Consider the following 19366-nt stretch of genomic DNA (forward strand, 5'->3'; position numbering starts at 1 on the left):
AATTAGAAAACCTCAGGTTATAAGCATTAGGTTATATAATCTTGAAAAGGAAAACAAATTTAAATCAGCAGATGATAAAACTGGACCAGTTTGAAGCAGCTGAGTCATTAAGGACCTTGAAGTATGTTAAAACATAACATGCCTTTTTCAAAGCAACAGATTAGTTGGACAATTTATTTCCCTATAAAGAAAAACATAAGTTTAAATATTTATGTTTTTTATGGTAGTCGAAATAATGTCTTCTTTTCAACTTGGACATGTCAACATTTTGACAGAAAAAGATCCCAAGGTTGAGTTAATGACTCAATATTGCATACTATCGAGCATAAATAGGCTCTGTTGTAGGTATGTTGTGCACATCAGTCTTTGCCAAAGGTCACCACTAAGTGAGCATGGATCTGATTATCTGCACTGTGTAGACTGATTTGATTGAGTGATCCAGGGTTTTCATCTGCGTAGTCTCTATAAAACTAAATCCACAACTGTTAGAACGTTTCTGAATCTAGCAAAATTTGCAGACTTTTCCTCTCTCAAAAATTACATTTTTTCCATAATGCATTTTACCTCTTGGCCCATTTCCATACTGCAAAGTTTTGTTGATTGAGCTTTGGCATCAACCATAACATTAAACATGGTGCATATTGACTGAGGGACTCGGAAATCTGTTGATCGGCTGGTTTTCTGCAGCTTTACTTCGAATGCAATCCGGGTTCTATGAAGCATGATTCAAAAAGAAAAAAAAAGAAAGATGTTTGGCTGAGGTATAAATACACTGCATCAAATAATCCTTGTGATCCACAAGCCGAAGGGCTCAGAGCAAAGGACACTGCAGGCTGATGGGAAGACGAAAAAAGAGATCAAGTCAGCTATGTTGGCATGGCTGTCCATAGAATCAGAATTTTAGGCCTTTCTGGAGCACCAGAAGGGTGGGGACAGATGTTTCTTGCTGTGGCAAAATGTTCCAATGGATGGGGGCCACTGTGGCAAAGGCTCCTTGACTCCGTCAGCCGACATTCATTGACAGATGGATTCTGTAGCACCAGTGCTAGTGAGACAGGCCAATCCAACTGGGGCAAGATGGCTCCTCAGATAATAACCAACACTTTGTGTATGGTGGTATCAAGAAAATTGGTAAGATGGACATGGTACTTGGCTTCTATCTCTTTTGCAATCAATTTGGCAAATAATTTTTGGCACATATTTAGTCATACTCTTCAGACTGTTTCTATTTTTATATCAAGAGACAAGAACATTAGTAAGTACCTTCCCATATTAATTAAACAATGTGATGATATTATCATGGCAAGCGATAAAAATGCATTCCTATAATATGGCTGCTATTACCTAATTTGTAGCTGACCAAAAAAGAGACTCGCAGAATGAAAGGAAGCTGAGGAATGTTCTGTTTTAAGCACAACTTACACACACCTGTTAATTGTTCGACTGCACAGTGACTTTATATTTAATATTTTTTTTCACAATGTTTCCTGCTTGCCTGTTCTCTTCATAATTGTCACATAACCAGCTGTGAGTTAGATTTTTGCACACTCCTACACGCACCAGCTCCATGACAAAACATATAAAAATGATACAGAGCTCCAGCAACCCTTATAAAGTTGCTCAGTTTAAATTTCATTTTTCAGACATGACAAAATTTTACGGGGAAGAGAGAGCTTGCATAATTAGGAGCTTCCTCTTTATGCTTCGGCTCTTCCTTGTATTCCCATCTTGTCTAGCAAGTAACCCAAGAGACTCAGTGAAGTAAGGTAAACCCAATGCCTGGCAAGTTGATTAAGTGCATCAGATAACATGATGAAAGGTGAAAATGAGAAAAAGCGCTTATTTGGGCAGTGAGTAAACCCATATTTCCCCTTTCATATAGTTCTGTTTGGAAGTAGAGTTACGATTTGGAAAAGGCTGTCTGATAGAGAAGATAGCCACCATTACTGATTTTTTTTCACAATAAAAGTTGTTTTTAAATCCCACCTTTATTATATTTATAAATAACTCAAGGGGATGCACATAATACTCCTTTCTCCTCTTATTTTTCCACAACAAAAGGGAATTGTGATGAGAGAGAGAGTGACTGGTCCAAGGTCACCCAACCAGCTTTCACGCCTAAGGCGAGATTAGTATTCACAGCCTTCTGGTTTCTAAAAGCCTAGTGTGTTAACCATTAGAGCAAACTAATTCCCCAAAACTCTGTGTCCCCCTAATCCAAAATGTAGTAAGGGCTGGTATTTAATTCAGAGTCAGGCCTGTTCAAGTCTTAAAAAGGTGGCCAAAGAACAATGTGTAAGTTCTAGCAACCAGAATCATTTCCATTTAGCAATTTTCATATTTCAACCCACCTCTTTACACAGGATTCAATCATATCACTAGCCATAAGTTTTAGTCGTTGTTCTAAGTGTTTCCCAAATTCTTCCTCAGGCCAGTGCAGATCCCTGATGAAGGTCTGTAAGGCATCTAGTTTCCAAAACAGATCTTCTGATGTTCCTGATCCATTGCTGCCAGGATAAAACGAAAAATAAGAAAGAACCAAGTTACAGCCGGCTTGCTGATTTTAGAATCCTGATGTGGAGATTGTTCTTACACACGGAACGGGGTGTAACAGTGACCGAAGACACAGAACAACGCCATGGGGGAATCTCCATCATCAGGCTTGCTGGGTTTTCTAGTCTACCTATCTCTTACAAGTCTTTCCAGATCAGACGGAGAAGACAAGTCATGTAAGAAATGGACATTCATCTGGAAACACCGCGTATGGGAAAAAGAACTCCACCCTTTTCAATAACCACATTTCCTTCTGTAGTTGTTGAATTGGAGGCTCTACAAAGTAAAGGGACATCTCTACTTGATAATAACCGCACTACACAAGTGCATGTGGTTATTTTTAGGTTTCATGCATTTTATTTTCACAGATTACCAGATTTGTTCTCTTTCTTTTTCTCCCCCACTTCCTTTATCGCAAGGGTTTTGAGAGGGAAAAAAAACAGTGCTAACAAGTGGTGAGCGAGGACCTGATTTTTTGAACAGCTGGAAATAAATCAGGATAAGGCAATTAAATTATTCACAACGAGACATTTTTAAAAGAAAAACTTAGCTCAGGAAGGGTTGAGTTTACTAACCATTTGACCCATTTTTATTTTTGAAACAAAATTATTTTGGAGGAGGGATCAATATGCTTAACCAGGTTTCTTTAAGGTTTTTGTTTTGCTCTGTTTTGTTTTTGTGTTCAGATTTTTCTCATATATTTGGAGGTATCCTGTCTCGCTGCCGATTAGACTTCTGTTCAACTAAAATTATGCCTAATGCCTCCACTCATAAGGTCAATTTTACATTATGTTTCGCACTGAGAAATTTATATATCTATTTACTACCCTTCTTCCTTTTCTTATTTTTTCCCCCATAATGATTATCATCAAGGAAGCTTCAAGATATTATTCCCACTCCTCGCATACCACTAATGCTAACACAGTGATTGATATTTGACATACCATGCATTGTCATGTCACGCTGATATCGTCCATAGAAACAAATGAGGAAGAATGTTTCTATTGAAACCGATGCCAGCTGCATTGAATTAATGCTACAGTAGGGAAGATAAAGCTAAATGCAGACGTGGAAACCATATTCCCAACATGCCAAGGGGCTCTTGGAATCCTAGGCCAACAAAGGTAATTATCCAAACAATGCACTGACTTAGTTGTAGAAAACAGACATATCCAGATAAGGGGGTGAAAACACTGAAGCATGTTCCTAAATGGGTAGAAGGGAACTGGAATCAATGAAAAGATAGAGAATCAGGCATTTTCTTGAAGAACAGACCATCAAAGAAATACTATAGCATACAGGTAGCCCTCGACTTATGACCACAAGTGAGCCCAAAATTTACGTTGCTAAGTGAGAAATTTGTTAGGAATTGAGCTTTGCCCCATTGTATGATTTTTCTCGCCACGTTTGTGAAGTGCATCACTGCAGTTCTTAAAATTAGGGACACGGTGGTTAAGTGAATCTAATTCCCCCATGGACTTAGCTTGTCAGAAGACCGCAAAAGGAGATCACATGACACCTGCAACCATCATAAATGTGAGTTGGCGGTCAAGCATCCAAATGCAAATCATGTGATCATGGGGATGTTGCAACTGTCACGGGTGTGGTCAATAGTCCTAAGTTGCTTTCCCCCCAGTGTTGTTATAACTTTGAAAGGTCACTAAGCGAACCGTTGTAAGTCGTGGACTACCTGTACATGGATTCAGAAACTTGATTGGCTCAGCCTAGTTCCAGTTTCTTCTGGTTCAGATATACATTTGAAAATGTTTACCTTTTTTTTTCTTTTTCAAACCCAGTCCAATCCTGCTTTTGGAAAAAAGAGTGTTTTGCAACAGAGCGCTTTTATTTTAAGCAATTAGGTAGCCAGGAATTCAATAACTGTTACTTATTATTACAACATGATGACACCCATCTGCTTCTAGAAATTTCAAATAAAAAAAAAAGAACGCTAGGTTTGGGTTTTTTTTTTCCCTTTTCCTTTTCGAGAGCTCCTTGGATTTTTAAAAAAGATTTCCACCTGGGGAAGTTTAGTGGCAAATTCCGCAGTGTTCAGCTCCACATGACTGCTCCATTGCAAACGTCTGGGGGGGCATTGATCTTAAATATCTGCACTCATGAGTATGTGTCATTTTGACCGAGACTTACTCTGAGGAACCATGTGTAAGATTAAGGCCTTGATTCTTATCTTTTCAAAAATAAAGTAAAATGGAACAATATTACACAGCATGCACAGAGCAAAGTAGGTTTTTTTTTTTTACATAGACTGCCTAATCTAATCTAACCTTTCATAAATCAGCTTAACATGAATATGAATTGCAAACATTTATTCATTTCATTTGCAATTTAAAACCATTGTGGTTTGGGGTGGGGGGTGGGGGGGAATCTCAAGTTAGAAATTTAAAAATGGATTCCTGTTCCTGAATGATTGTTCAAAAAAAGAAGAACTTGTTCAAACTAACATTCTTATTATAATTTGACTTTATTATCATTTGTTGTCGCACAGGGAAATTTTATTATGATCAGAACATGTTGTACGTTTAAAAAAAGTTAACAAAAGATAGAGTGAGGGTGATTGACTAGATTGAGTTTGAATCATGAAAAGATACATTTCCTCTGAGCAATACGAAATGTCCCAGTCGGGACATCACAATCACATTGTGATTATTTGCCTGCCAGAGAATACGTGTACATGATGGGTACATTATAGGTGAAAACAATAATAATAAAATAATAATAATAACCTACATCTGTTATTAACGTTTCTGTACAGGGGGATGCTTATTCCCAGCATTATATTTCTGCTGGTTCTTGCAAATGAACAAACGCACTGACACGAATATGCCACCAAAAGCAACTTTAAAATGTGCCAGATACATCTGTTATGAAATGATGCATGACAATAAGAGATTCAGAAGATGACATTTCATTACCATGCATGTAAGAATAAAATAAATTGTTTACAAAATTGTTGTCTTGTGTTCCTATTTCCTGTTGTGTGCATTTGTCCAGCGAGAGAGAGAGAGAGAGAGAGAGAGAGAGAGAGAGAGAGAGAGAGAGAGAGAGAGAGAGAAACACACACACACAGAGAAACACAGAGAGAGAGAGAGAGAGAAAGAGAGAGAGAGAAACAGAGAGAGAGAGAAAGAGAGAGAGAAAAAAACACACACACACAGAGAGAAACACACACACAGACAGAGAGAAACACACACATACACACACACGAACACAGAGAGAGACAGAGACAGAGAGGAGGAGAGGAAAGAAGGAAGGAAGCAAGGAAGGAAGGAGGAGAAAGAAAGAAAGAAAGGAAGGAAGGAAGGAGGGAAGGAGGGAAGGAAGGAAAAGAAAGAAAGAAAGGAAAGACAAGACAAAAATCTAAGCATTTCCTAGAGTTGCAAATGAGTCAAGCATATTTCTTTGGAAGAACAAAGATTTCCTGCAAATAAGGAAATGAATTGTGGCAACATTAAAAAAAACAAAACCCAAAAGTATGATATCAAATATTTGTCCAGAAATAATTGGCTCTATTCTTAAACAAAACTGATGATTGTAATCACAGAAATTCAGAACTCTTTTTAGTAGCAGATACAGAGATCTCCTGGGAAATGTCCAGAGGAGACTATGTAGATGGACTATATTATAATCTACAGGGTCCATGGCAGGGGTGGGTTGCTGCTGGCATTGCTGCCGCTTTGGTGCATCAAAATTTTTGCATGTGTGTGCTTGCTTTGCTACACACACGTGCCCATTTGCAAATAAAAAGGTCTGTGCATGCGCAAAGCCTTAATTTTTTTTTAAAAAATCCACTGAAAATTGTTCTGTGCATTTGCAGAACTGAAAAACAAAATGGCAGCCCAGCAGAAGAACCAGTTTGGGGGCATGGCAGGCATGGGTCGCTGCTAGTTCCAGCGACCCAGGCCACCAATTTACTACCAGTTTGGCCAAACTGGTTCGAACTGGTAGGAACCCACCTCTGGTCCATGGGCAAGTAAACAGCTGTGACTTTTAATGCACCTTTTTTTGGATTCCATCTTTTTTAAAAAAAAACTTGCACGGAAGAACAAGGTTTTAGCAATAACAGAGGCAGCAGGACTGGGGAGTGGTGGTTTTAATCTCAATATATATATATTCTCCCTATTGAGATAATCTAGGCAAGTTAGCTGTATTACAGAAATCATTAGCTACCCCATGGAGATTCAACATAGGCCATCAGTTTGCTCTCCAGATGTATAGGACTTCAACTCCCACAATTCCAAGCCATAATGAACTTTGGCAGTCAAGGTTCAACACAGGGAAGGCTGTGGTCATTTTGTTTCCCATGTAGCTATAGGACTGATGTGACTGATTACTTGGGAAAAGATTACTTTGGAAAATTAACCAAACAAGAATAGTTGGGATAATATATATTTTCTAAATGCCTCCCTTCCAAAAATGAGAGGATTGTTTTTATTATTCTGGACAATCATTCAGAAAATTAGGAACTAAACAAACAAAACAGATTGGATTTTAGATGAGAACAATGAGAACAATCTCCCTGTTTTTGAATGCATATTTAAAAAGCAAAACAAAAAAACCCTGATAAATATCTCTTGGCTAAGAGATTTAGAAGTATATGCAACCTTGGAATCATGGAAAGACCAATTTTAACCAGAAGACCATCGATTTCGGTGTGAAATGGAATTAAAAAAAAATCTTCAATGTGTTCAATTTTGTCAAATAATAATAAATGATGAAACAAAATGCCCATCTGCCCAATTTCAATGCCTGCTGCCTGCCTCTTGGGTAGTATGGGATAGACATCCCCATTGCTCTTCTGCAATGGTTTCCTTTTCAGATCTGTTGACTCACAATGCACAATTCATATTCATGCCAAGATTACGGTTTTTAAAAAAAACTTTTGCTTGAAATGAGATCTATTGAACTGAATACACACTCGGCATCATAGATAGCAGCCATCCATGACGGTGCAGAAAAGGCAGGCATTTGAGGAATGCCTAGTGGGATGTTAACTGGTAGGTTTGGAACTTTAGGGAGATTCACATTTGGTAGATTCACATTGGGAAGATTACTTGTTAAGCTCCTGTGGGAAGAAAACAGACAGAAAGAAAAAAAAAATACCATCACGGTGACAATGCTGATGCAGCAGAAGCACGGTGGCACTCAGAAAGAAATCTGCAAAGTTCACAGCAAGACAACAATCAAAAAACCCAAACCAAAAACATTTCAGAGAGAAGCATGAGTATGGAAAGGCTTAAGAGTGGGATTGAAGACTTATTTCAGCACTCTGCGATCACAAGTTGCTAAAACAAAAAGAGAGAGAGAGAGAGAGCAAGGACAAAAACAAACGAAGGAACATTTATAAAAGAGCAACTTAAAACATTGATACAGAAGGACGGAACTTATACTGCTACCACATTTTAAAAACTGTAAACTTGAATTAGGTTTGAGGTAAAAGACGAGGGACACACTCAAATGATTTTAATGATCGGCATGTAGACTTGAAGGACAAAACGGCACAGCTATCCTAAAAAAAAAAAAGTCTAATAGAACTATTTTGTAGATTTGTGTGTCTGTGTTTGTTATAAAAGAGGTTCTGCAACTGAATATATAACCAGGAGTTTTCTCTGCGTAGGCATTTTATTCCTAACACGTGGCATTACCATAAATTTTATACGGCATCCATGTGAGTTGGGTGGCCATATAAAATCTATTAAATAAAGCAAACAAATAATATTTCCTTTCAGTGGAAACATATGGAATAGGGACCTGCGTATGACATATCCCATATCCATGTGGGGAAGGTCTTCCCAGTGAAAAATGGGATTCCCTGTTTTTCAGTTTATGGCTCTCTTTTCCATTCAAACAAACAGAGGATATACATCTGCAGGTGATCTTTTGCCTCCCTATGCAACTGCTTTGAATAAATTATTGGCAATGCTATAGGAGTCTGCTAAAAGCAGTGGAAAGGCACATACACAAATCAATAAATCGAACCTTTCTAGATATTATGGGCCTCATCATGTAGTACTGTAAAGAAACTTCTTGGCTGTATTGGAGAGATTGTACAATTTGCAGAACTTAGAGGAGTATGCAACTTTTATAACAGAATTGCAGCTTCAAAATCCAAGTTGGATGAAGTACATGAGGAATTTGAAGAGCTTCCATAATTTGCAGATGGAAGCATGCAGTCTAATCTTGCGCATATTGACTCAGAAGTATTTTTGCTTTGAGTTGCATCAAGTAAGTTGAAAGGAGAATAGCTGCACAGAGAATATCATATGTGTTTATTCAGATCAAAGGAGTATCTACTGTTCATAAATACATGTACAAAATACTTAATTTTAAATGTATAGCAAAAAATGATATTCCCATGAAATCTAAAATCTAAACAAGTCCTGATAACAACAGAAGAAAATATTTATTTCTTTGCTTCTGCTTCCCCCCAAGGCTCTATTCTGATCTTTAGGAGACTATGCAAACATTGTTTCTCTGTAGTTGTTGGCAAAAACTTGGTGAATGCATCTAATAATCATATAGGAAATCACTTTGATTAAGTGAACAGATATTGAACATGTATGGCACTTCAATCAGGATGACTTTACAGAGTACAACAGTGCTTTTCAAGCGTACCAATTTAAGATGTTTGGACTTCAACTCCCAGAATTCCTCAGGCTATTTGCTGCCTGGATAATTCTGAGAGTTGAAATCCACCCATCCTAAGGTTGACAAACACTGGTGTACAGTATACGCACATCCCGCAAAGATATCTTTATGCAAAATAAAATAAATTGAAAAATCTTTGCACATAATAATCTAAATGCTGGGATGAATAGTCTGCCGAGATCATCTTCTGGACATATCTAACACTAATGAACTAACTCCTTGCTTCTCTTGAACATCAAGTCTTCACTTGTAGGTATATAGCCTAGCTCACAAGTTGGATACAACTTGCAAAGAAGGTGTCATTCCTTAGTTTTGCCCAACACAGCAGTTAAGCTTAGAGGGAAAATTCATACATATACATGGGAATTCTCTTTCTCTCTTTATACCATTGTGGTATACAGTGAATAAGTAAAGGAGGGCAGTTAGTTGGGAAGACTAGGGAGAAAGAAAGAAAAAGAAGGAAGGAAAAGGAAGAGAAAGAAATAAAAATAAAACAAATTGTATGAATGTGAAAGAAAGTGTAAGAGTATATCGGGTAATTCGTATTATGCTGACTGATTTTGCTGGGATAATTCTGATTATATTCTCACTTTTCTCCCATACCAGCAAATTTTACCAAAGGATTCCCCAACTCAAAGAATGGAACTTCAGGAGAAAAAGATTGCCTATTCCTATAAAAAAATTGCAAATAAATGTGAATGCTCATCTTTAGTTTCAACTGATGCAGTTCTTATTTTTCTGCAATTAAGATTTGATTGATTTTTCCCTTTGAATATATTGTGATTTAATTAAGGTGACATTAGGTTACACCTACACATTTTAGGCCAGTCTCACTACTTCAGAAGATGCCACAGACATAGCCACAAAACAATAACCTAGTAAAATGAAATTTTCACGTGGTATTGATATCTAGAAATACTTTCCCTAAGCATTGTTACTATGCTAACAGGAAACAAACATTTGAAGACATAAACAGTGCTCACTGAGGACAGCTGGTTATAGCAGACATATTCCAGCAAAGACAGTAAAAAAATATTCACATATTATCCATCTCATATGAAACAAAATGATTTAAGTACCATCTGCCCAGTTTAAGAGAAGCGAAACTCCTATCTATCTTGCTATATTTATATATTATCTGTCATACTACGGCATTAAGAAATTAGCTTCAACTTCATTCCGAAAGCCAGTCTAGACAGAATCATATACCAAATTATTAATCTGAGTTTATGCACTTTATAATTATTCCAGAGTAGTCACCACTTTGCAAGCTTGGTGTCTTTTCTTCTTTAATTGCATCAGTTTTCCTGTCCCTATGTTAAAAAAAAATTAGTAACTGACACTGGAGAGACATTATAAATTCTGCATTTTGCTTGAAACGGCACATGGGAGGGAAGGACCAACAATAAATGGTGATGCAAAGAAACAATTCCCATGTGCAAAAAAAGAAACAAATTCTACATTGAAATTAAAAACAAAACAAATCTGGCTGAACGTACTATTTTCCCCACTGATTTTCGGGGATCCCAACTATTGCATGGAAACAAATAAATTTGATTGGCACCAGAATTTTCTATAGTGAACCTTTTAAAAAGGCTGCTCCAAATCAAGTTTGTCCTAGAAATGTTGTCTTTAATGCTTTCAACGTTTTGTGTTATACACATTGGTTATACCCATTTTGGACTGGGTTTTTTAAAGTTATTCTATAGGTAATACAAAATGGCCATCAAGTGGAAATCTCTTTCTCCAGCTGTAATCACAGTTAAAGGCCTTAAACTTGAGCCTGATGGCTGATAATAACAGTAAATGAGAAAATGCAGGCCCTTCTCAACAGTCTGCAGCATCAACATTTCCAAAAATCTTTTAGCTTGTTCTAGCTAGTTCAGCATTTTGTAATCTAAGCAACTTTAAGATAGGTGGACTTCAACTCCCCAGTCAGCTTGCCAGCTAGGGAATTCTGGGAGTTGAAGTCCACCCATCTTAAAGTTACTCAGGTTGGGAAACACTGACCTAGTTTATCCATTACTTTTCACTTCATTTTGTTAAGTATAATATTTTTTAGTCCATTACCTGCTCATCACACATTCCCCAAGTATGTGGGTTACTCCTCGCTGATGATCACATCAAGGAACTAATCTTTATTTCATCCATGACTGATTACATCCTTTTAGAATCCATGGTACTCTTGATAATTGGCTCCAAATCTATAAGCTCTATCTTCTTTCTCTTCCTCTTTCTAAGAATCCAACTTTCATGACCTACTACGATCACTATCACTAGAAAAAGCCCTATTTTTATATATTGTTATCCTTCATAGTCCTGCTGTCCTCTGTAGAATTACATATCAATGACTCTCTTTATCTATGAGAGCATTAGAGCATGGTTATATATAATCTTCACTTTTGGCCATCAATGAAGAGTGCAGATTGATGTTGCCTTTGTCTACTTCAATCAATCAGAATAGAACTGGAAGGGACCTTGGAGGTTTTCTAGTCCAACGTCCTGCTTGGGCAGCAGACCCTATACCATTTCAGACAGGTGGCTGTCCAGTCTTTTATTAAAAACCTCCAGTGATGAAACACCTACAACTTCTGAAGGCAAATTGTTCCGCTGGTTAGTTATCTTCACCATTAGGAAGTTTCTCCTTAATTTCAAAATCTACATCAATCCCGTTTTTTAACTTGTCATGTTCTTACTTTAAATCTTCACTGCTACATAGTGGTGCAGCCCGATTTTCTCAAATTGTTCATGTTTCAGCCTCTGATGTTTATTCACATGATGACCTTTTCCAATCCTGCATTTTCTTATACTCTAGTCACTGTTTAAGTTAAATAGATATGGGGACCACATGCATCTTTGTTTCATTTCACTCCCTAACATGAACATCTCTGTTCCTCCAAGTTCAATTTTTATGGCAGATTCCTGTTTATTATTAGCATCCCTTAGAAAATTAATTAAGACTTCTGATATACCCAATACGACTTAATACATACCCCACGCTGGCAATTTCTTCATAAAGAGCTGGTTCAACCAATGAAGGGACAATGGATTTGCTTTTTATTTGCTGTCCCTATTCATCCTATATTAGCTCCTTTTTCTTGTGCCCATTTTTCTAAATGGTTCTAGTCTTCATTGGTAGATATTAAGTAAACTTTGCTCGTATAAGGCATAAGGGCAATTAATTTGTATCTCACTGTCATTGGCCCAGACAATGAAGTTTCACAGGACCTGAAAATTTGTTACACAGTGTGTTCCCCTTTCAATTGTTGTATTTTGCAATTTTAAGATGTTCAATATGTTCCTTTCCTTTTCATAACTTCTCTGTTACTTCTTGTATTTTCCCAGGAGGTGGTCCTTGAACATAGAGTATAAAAGTTTTATAAGTTACAACCCCTACCCCATACATTCACAATGTTTATGATCTTTAAAAGTGATGGCATTCAAGATGTGGAAAACATTTGTTAAATAACTATGTAGAATGATTCTTACTCAGATTCACTCGTAAGTAAATAAGCTGATTTATAGGGCTTAGTTTTTAGAAATGGAGTTTAAGCCCATTCCTCTACAATGAATCATAAAAAAGTGTTTTGGCTTATTAAATGATAAATTGATGAAAAATGCTATAATTAGCGTTTAGTCATCACTGTAATAGAGTAACAATGCTAGCATTTGGAAATCCTAAAATGAATGTATTATGCTTATCTCTGTGATTTGTATGCCTGCATTAGTGGAAATGACTGGTACAATTGTTTAAAAAGAGTTCAAGAATTCTGATGTTATATATGCTGATGGAAGCAAGACTACTCTATGCACAGAAATGGAAGGTCATCTTGACCCCCCCACAATGGATGAATGGCTGCAAAAACTGAGGGTGTTAGCAGAGATGGCTAAATTGATTGCTCTGATTAAAGAAAAAAACAGAAACACCTTTACTTCGACTTGGAAACCTCTTCTGGACTTTGGGCTTGAGGTGGGAAAACATGAAACTGTGACCTTGGGCTTTACCAATTAGATAGATTTGTTGTTACAGAAATGGCTAGTTTCTATTATTATGAAAAAGTAAAAAGTTGAGGGTAAATCTTAATGCCTTATTTTACTGCACCAAAGGATTTGGAAGTCATTACCTTTTTTTCCTTTTCCCCTTCTTTCCCCCCACTATTCACTTCCCTTTCTCCTTTCCTAATTTCACTGATATTTGCTTTTGTATTCTCTTTGTATTTTATATTATAAACTAATAAAAACTATCTAATAATAAAAAAGAGTTCAATAATTCTTAGTCAATAATTTTTTTGGAGGGTGCTTTCCAGTCACTCTTGAGTACTGGTATCTGGACAAGCTCATATAGCCTTTGTGACTTTTTAAAATTGGCATAAATGTATAATATTATTATTATTTTTCTTCTTCCATTCCTGCAGGTTTTTTGGCAAGATGTTTCAGAAGTGGTTTGCCCTGCCTTGCCTCCTTCCTAGAGCTGAGCGAAAGTGACTGACCCAAGGTCACCCAGTTGGGTTGGTGCCTAAGGCAGATCAAGAACTCCCAATCTGATGACTTAATGTCTACGCCAAAGTGACTCTCACAGTAACATGTTCAAATCCAGAAGCATGTTTTGAATTATTTTCATCATTGCTTTATGAAAGGAATGAAATGAGACATTAAAATTGTATTAACAAAGTGATCCTAAATGTTTATTTGAAGAAGCTACTACTGTGTTCAATTAAACTTTCTTTACATGAAATGCAGTCATAATTTAGAGATAGCAGCAAGTTCTATTTTTGAGTAGGCATGTTTAGCACCAGCTTATGGGGCTGCCCTTAAAGAATATTGAGAAGCTTCAACTGTTCTAAGATTCACTGGTGTGAGCAGTTAAGAGTGCCTGTGGCTTGGCACATATGACCCCACTGCTCTATGAACTGTATTGGTTGTTTGTATGTTTCAAAGTACAGTTCAAGGGGCTGGCAGATACCTCAATCAATTCCATTCAATCAATCAATTCAATTTACCTATAAAGCCCTTCACTCAGTGTTTTCTGTCCTTCTTCTTAGAAGAGGATTCTCTAGTTCATATCAATAAGGAAGTGCCATCCAGAGGGACTCAGGAAGAAACCCTTTTCTGTTGTGCTGCCTATCCTCTGAGTATCACTTTCCCCAGATATGAGACTCATCCTCACCCTACTGGCTTTTCACAAGGTCTTAAAAACCAGGTTGTGTTGAAGGCAGTACTTGATGTTGCAATGACACAACATGCAATCTGGGGACTCCAGGATTGCTGTCGATATCTCTGTTGCTGGATGATCCATTTGGATCTAAATCATTCTGAAGGAATGGTGATAATGAAGGGCATGTCCTGCTGATCTCAGGGGCATCGCAAAGCCCCTGATTGATCCAAGAAAAAGCTCTTTTTGCCGGCTACAAGAGAAGCAGCCAATATGGCTGCAGAAGGTTGGGACAAGCCCCTGAAATGGAAGCAGCACAGGTGAGAAAAATCTTTATTATTAGAGAAGAGAAAACCCAAAAGACTCAGAGTTAAAATAAAATTGAAGACAGAAGGAAACAAGTGGCGAATTTATATTTTTTAATCTCTAGACCTTGTGTGGTGTAATTCATCCCTCCCTACTCCTATTTATTACCTACATGAAATTATTGGCCATCTATCTTATAGAACATCATTTATTCTCTACTGTTTTTAAAGATACAAATGGCTCTGATCTTACTGGTCTTCTCTTGAAGACCTGTCTTTTCTCTCAGGCATTGGCCCAGGACATTATCTGTGCTTGGCGTATAATATTAATTGGCTGCTTTTTAACTCAATTATTAGGAAATTGAGGACCCCTTGATGCTCTCTGAGCTTGGTTGTTTTCTTGCAGATGTTTAATTACCCAACTAGGATGCCATTTTCAGTGCTAGAAGGAAGTGAGGTTTACTCCCGCTAATGGTGATAAATAGGGCATCACCCTGTAAGCATTGGCGGGAGGGTTCTTCTCTTCTTGGTTCCTTGATTATGCTGCTATTTACTGTTTGATTGCTTCACTCAAAATCATCTCAGAAACAATTAATAAATTCACAATTCATCTTTGAGCTACAAATATTATTTTCTGTTGGTATTAGGAACCCCTGTCACATTGCAGCTTAGCTATTCATAATTATTATAGAGCAGTGTTGAAGAAACTTTTCGGCACCGAGTGCCGAAACGGGACCACGTGTGCGCAGGGGGAGCACTGGAAACCAGAAGAGCAGTTCCCCAGTGTGCATGCCTGCTGAGCTTCCAGTATCTGACGTGCACATGAGGCGGACCAGTCAACTGGTCTTCTGGTTTCTGGCACGCATGCACATGTGAAGACCAATTGGCCGGCGTGCATGTGCATGCCGGAACTGGAAGCTCAGCTTTCCAGTGCACACATGTGTGCTGGGGTACAGCTCTTCTGGTTTTCAGCATTCCCACGTGCACAAAGACCAGCTGGCCAGCACGCATGTGAATGCCAGAACCCGGAAGAGCAACGGGAGATGGCTCGCATGCCCAGAGATATGGCTCTGCATGCCACTTCCAGCCATAGGTTTGCCATCATGATTATAGGGGGTAGGAGGAATTGGTTATATAACTACCTATGCTGAAGTAAAGTGGAATATTAGTCTTAGCTGAGTTTTTCCTATGCATATTCCATGCTATATATCTTGAAGTCATGTTGGTGCTCTATTAAATATATACACCTTTATAGGTAGACTTATTTCAAGATCTATCTTTTCAAAGGCCTGTTCCAATAATTTGAAAGCCTTATTCTTCCAAGAAAACTAATTATAGAGACTACCAAATGATCTAGAGCTGAATGAAAAGCCCAGGTTTCAGGGAAGCTTCTGAAACTCCCGGAGGGTCTCGGGGGGGGCAGGGAGGCTGTTTCTGTCCTCCCCATGCTCCTATAAAGCCTCTGGAGCTTGGGGAGGGCAAAAAAAGCATGCCAAAAAGGGGGGGAAGCATTAATCGTGCGTGCATGCGCACTGGGGTTGTGCACATAGCATTATGGATGTGGCAGACCTGCGCACGACCCTCCTGTGCTCCCCCGGCTTTTGACACACGAGCCAAAAAAGGTTCACCATCACTGCTATAAAGCATTGTGAAGCTGTATATAAGTCTAAGTGCTATTACTATTTGAACGTGAAGTTGCTGAATGATAACTTTTCTAAGTTCTGTGTGAAAGGAAGCAATGACTTTTTGCCGTTGAACTTCAATGTAATTTGGAATTGCAGCTATTTGTTCAAAAGATGGTTAAAATATTTATAATTGAGAAGTATTTATGCATTGCTCTGGAGAAAAAATATGTTAAAATACATACGTTACACAAAGTAAGAGTTAGTTTGGTGTAGTGACTAAGGCAGCAGGCTAGAAACTGTGAGACTGTGAGTACTATAGCGGCCCTGATTGAGACACAAAGCCAGTCACCCTCTCTCAGCCCCAGGAGTCAAAAAAGCAGAAATAAAATGTGTTTAGAAGCAACATACACAAAAATCTGAGTGTCAAACATAAGAAAAACACTTGGAAAAACCATATTAAATCACATCTAAGTCAGTGGTGCTATTCAGCTGGTGTTATCTGGTTTGGGAGAACCGGTAGCAGCGGGAGGTTCCCGGACATCATCATGTCCCATTTTTGATGCTCTGCTCATGCGCACAAGGTCCTGCGCATGCACGGAAGTGACACGCTCACATTTGTGAATTAGTAGCAAAGGTAAGTGATCTAAGTGTTTTGCAAATCTAAATTGGATTCTCCCCCCCAGTGATTCCCACAAAGGGGTACAAAAGAAACCCAGAAACACTTAAGAGTGTTGCTCTCTTTAGCTCAGGGATGGAACACATTTATTTTTGAGGACGTGGGGGAAAGTATGGCATTTTATTCATTGTTTTAAATGTTCTCCAAGGAATGTGGAAGGTATTGCCCGAGACGAGACGAGGTGGCGCAGTAGTTAAATGCAGCACTGCGGGCTACTTCAGCTGACTGCAGTTCTGCAGTTCGGCTGTTCAAATCTCACCAGCTCAGGGTTGACTCAGCCTTCCATCCTTCCGAGGTGGGTAAAATGAGGACCCGGATTGTTGTTGGGGGGCAATATGCTGACTCTGTAAACCGCTTAGAGAGGGCTGAAAGCCCTATGAAGCGGTATATAAGTCTAACTGCTATTGCTATTGCTATAAGAGTTAACATCTTTGGAATTAGGTGGGGTTAAAATGTTAGGAATGGTTAATTCCTATATATTTTGAAAACAGAAAAAAAAATAACTTACAGCTGAAATGGTTTAAAAAGAAAGAAAGAACTATGCCTACAAACCACTAGATATGTGGATTTTTTAATTTAAAATCACTCATCAGCCTACTGAAAATGGATAGGTTGCCAAGAAATTTCGACAAGTGCAACTTCGGCAGTTTCTGGCCTGCAAGTGTCTTGCAGGCTGTTCGCCCAATCTAGTTATGCCTTGTCAAAGCTGATTTCAACCCTAAATCCTGTGGGTTTGAGGCAGAAATGTTTCTACTCGGAGATGCCAGGGACTGAATCCAGGACCTGGATGCAAAACCGGATAACAGCGCAATTGAACTCTCTTGTCTTCCTCGTCGTTTGAGGGTCCCCTGTTTTATAGTCTTGTGACATTTTCTGTGGATCTGACACTCCCGCTCAAGATGAGCTGCATTCTGCCACCGGCGTTCTTTAGCGTGTCGCGATCTCGATGGCGTAGAATCGATGGAGCACGGAATACAAAGGCGATGCTGGCAGGATCTCTCCTTTCATGTGCCTGTGTATATTCAATCAGCCTGGGAACAGATTTAACTTGCATATTCAGTGTTTTTGGAGAACTGTGTTAGGGCTGCTGTCTTGCTTTGATTCGTTTTCCCTGCACAGTTTTGCCCACACTTACCAGCTGTGTAACCTTTCGAAGAGCAAGTTAACTCATTTGGGTGAGCCTCGCAGCTCTTGCCGAGTGAGTGAAAAAAAATAATAAAACAAAACAAAAAGGAGAACATATTTGTTCGGCATTTGTGAAAATCTTCAAGGCTTGCAGTGTTTATCTGCTCGTGCGTCTCACGTTATTCCTTAGGTGCTGCTCAGCATAAGAAAAGACATCTTTTTTAAAAAAAAAAGAAAAGTATGTTCTTGTAGACAGCCATCTGGTAGTTAAGAAAAGGACCTTCTATTTCAACCTTGATTTTTCAAGGCAGGCATCGTGGAAGGTCTGTTTTCAAGCTTGTATGTTGTGACAGAACATCCTGTGTACACAAGATAATGCACCTTCATCCACTTGGCTTGACTTAATGATTCAAAGTGAGATAGCAGAAAGATCAGTCAGACAGGTTCCTCCTATTTTCTGCCTGCTATCTCCAGGTGGTTGAAGAAAGACAACGCTGAAAGAGTCACCACCTCCGAAATCAAAATAAAAAAGGGGATGTCTTCCTTGTTTTTACCCTGTGCAGAGATCATGTTAATAAATATGTGGCTTACTGAAACAATAAATTAACAGATTTTGGTATCAGGGAAGCTCCTCCAACAGAATAGAGTGCTGTATCTTCCGGTGGAATCCTGAGCTTTTGGCTGCATAATAAGTGGGAAGAACAGTGAAAACTGCAACAGAGACAAAACTGCTCTCTGTGTTACTGTGTTGAAGGATAATAACTAAGGCTTGCAGTGCTGCAAATGTGAAGGGGAAAAATGCTATGGTGCATATTTGAGGTATTGATTTATTTTTTTGCCTTTGAGTGACTGTAGGAGAAATCCATATAATTTTTGAGACAAGATTTTAGAAGTGGTTTGCCCTTGTCTTTTTGTTCCTCATACAGGGAGAGAGCACCCTGTACAAGCAGCTCACCCCTTTCCTAAGAGGGGGTGTGCATAAACACATCAGTGTGCTTACCGTCCCTGTCTTATTGTCCCCATTTATTTTTACCCTGTGTTCATGTCCATGTTTATACTTATACCTGTTATCTTATACATGTTTGACAAACACACTAACTAACTAAATAAATAAAAACAATTGACTCAAACTCAACCAGTTGGCTTCCATGCCTAAGACAGGACTGGAATTCAGGTTTCCCTGCTCCTAGTCAAAACCTCTTAAGCACTAGACCAAACTCTGGCTCTAGCGTAGTACCTCTCCTATGGGCAATTCCTTAAAGCAGAC

General features: G+C 38.5%; 2 protein-coding genes across 20 annotated transcripts in view; one reads left to right on the top strand and one right to left on the bottom strand.

The window, feature by feature from the left end:
• CEP15 (centrosomal protein 15) overlaps positions 1–19366 on the top strand; it is a 431988-nt gene that overhangs the window by 180933 nt on the left and 231689 nt on the right. The gene's annotated exons all lie outside the window — the stretch shown is intronic.
• Positions 1–19366, bottom strand: part of CADPS (calcium dependent secretion activator) — a 434367-nt gene that overhangs the window by 91840 nt on the left and 323161 nt on the right. For 13 of the 19 annotated variants that reach the window (XM_087708793.1, XM_087708792.1, XM_087708791.1 and 10 more), the window contains 3 exons: positions 7487–7633; positions 2352–2507; positions 565–712 (listed from right to left, as the gene is read on the bottom strand). In XM_087708793.1, the coding sequence (XP_087564919.1) occupies positions 565–712; positions 2352–2507; positions 7487–7633 (451 nt within the window). The remainder of the gene's footprint in view (positions 1–564; positions 713–2351; positions 2508–7486; positions 7634–19366) is intronic. The other 6 variants (XM_087708812.1, XM_087708811.1, XM_087708807.1 and 3 more) reach the window with 1 other exon arrangement.

The sequence above is a fragment of the Thamnophis sirtalis genome, unplaced genomic scaffold, assembly GCF_051295495.1.
Source record: "Thamnophis sirtalis isolate CommonGarterSnake01/CBP01778 unplaced genomic scaffold, rThaSir2_p1.2 scaffold_3, whole genome shotgun sequence".
Taxonomy (NCBI): Eukaryota; Metazoa; Chordata; class Lepidosauria; order Squamata; family Natricidae; genus Thamnophis; species Thamnophis sirtalis.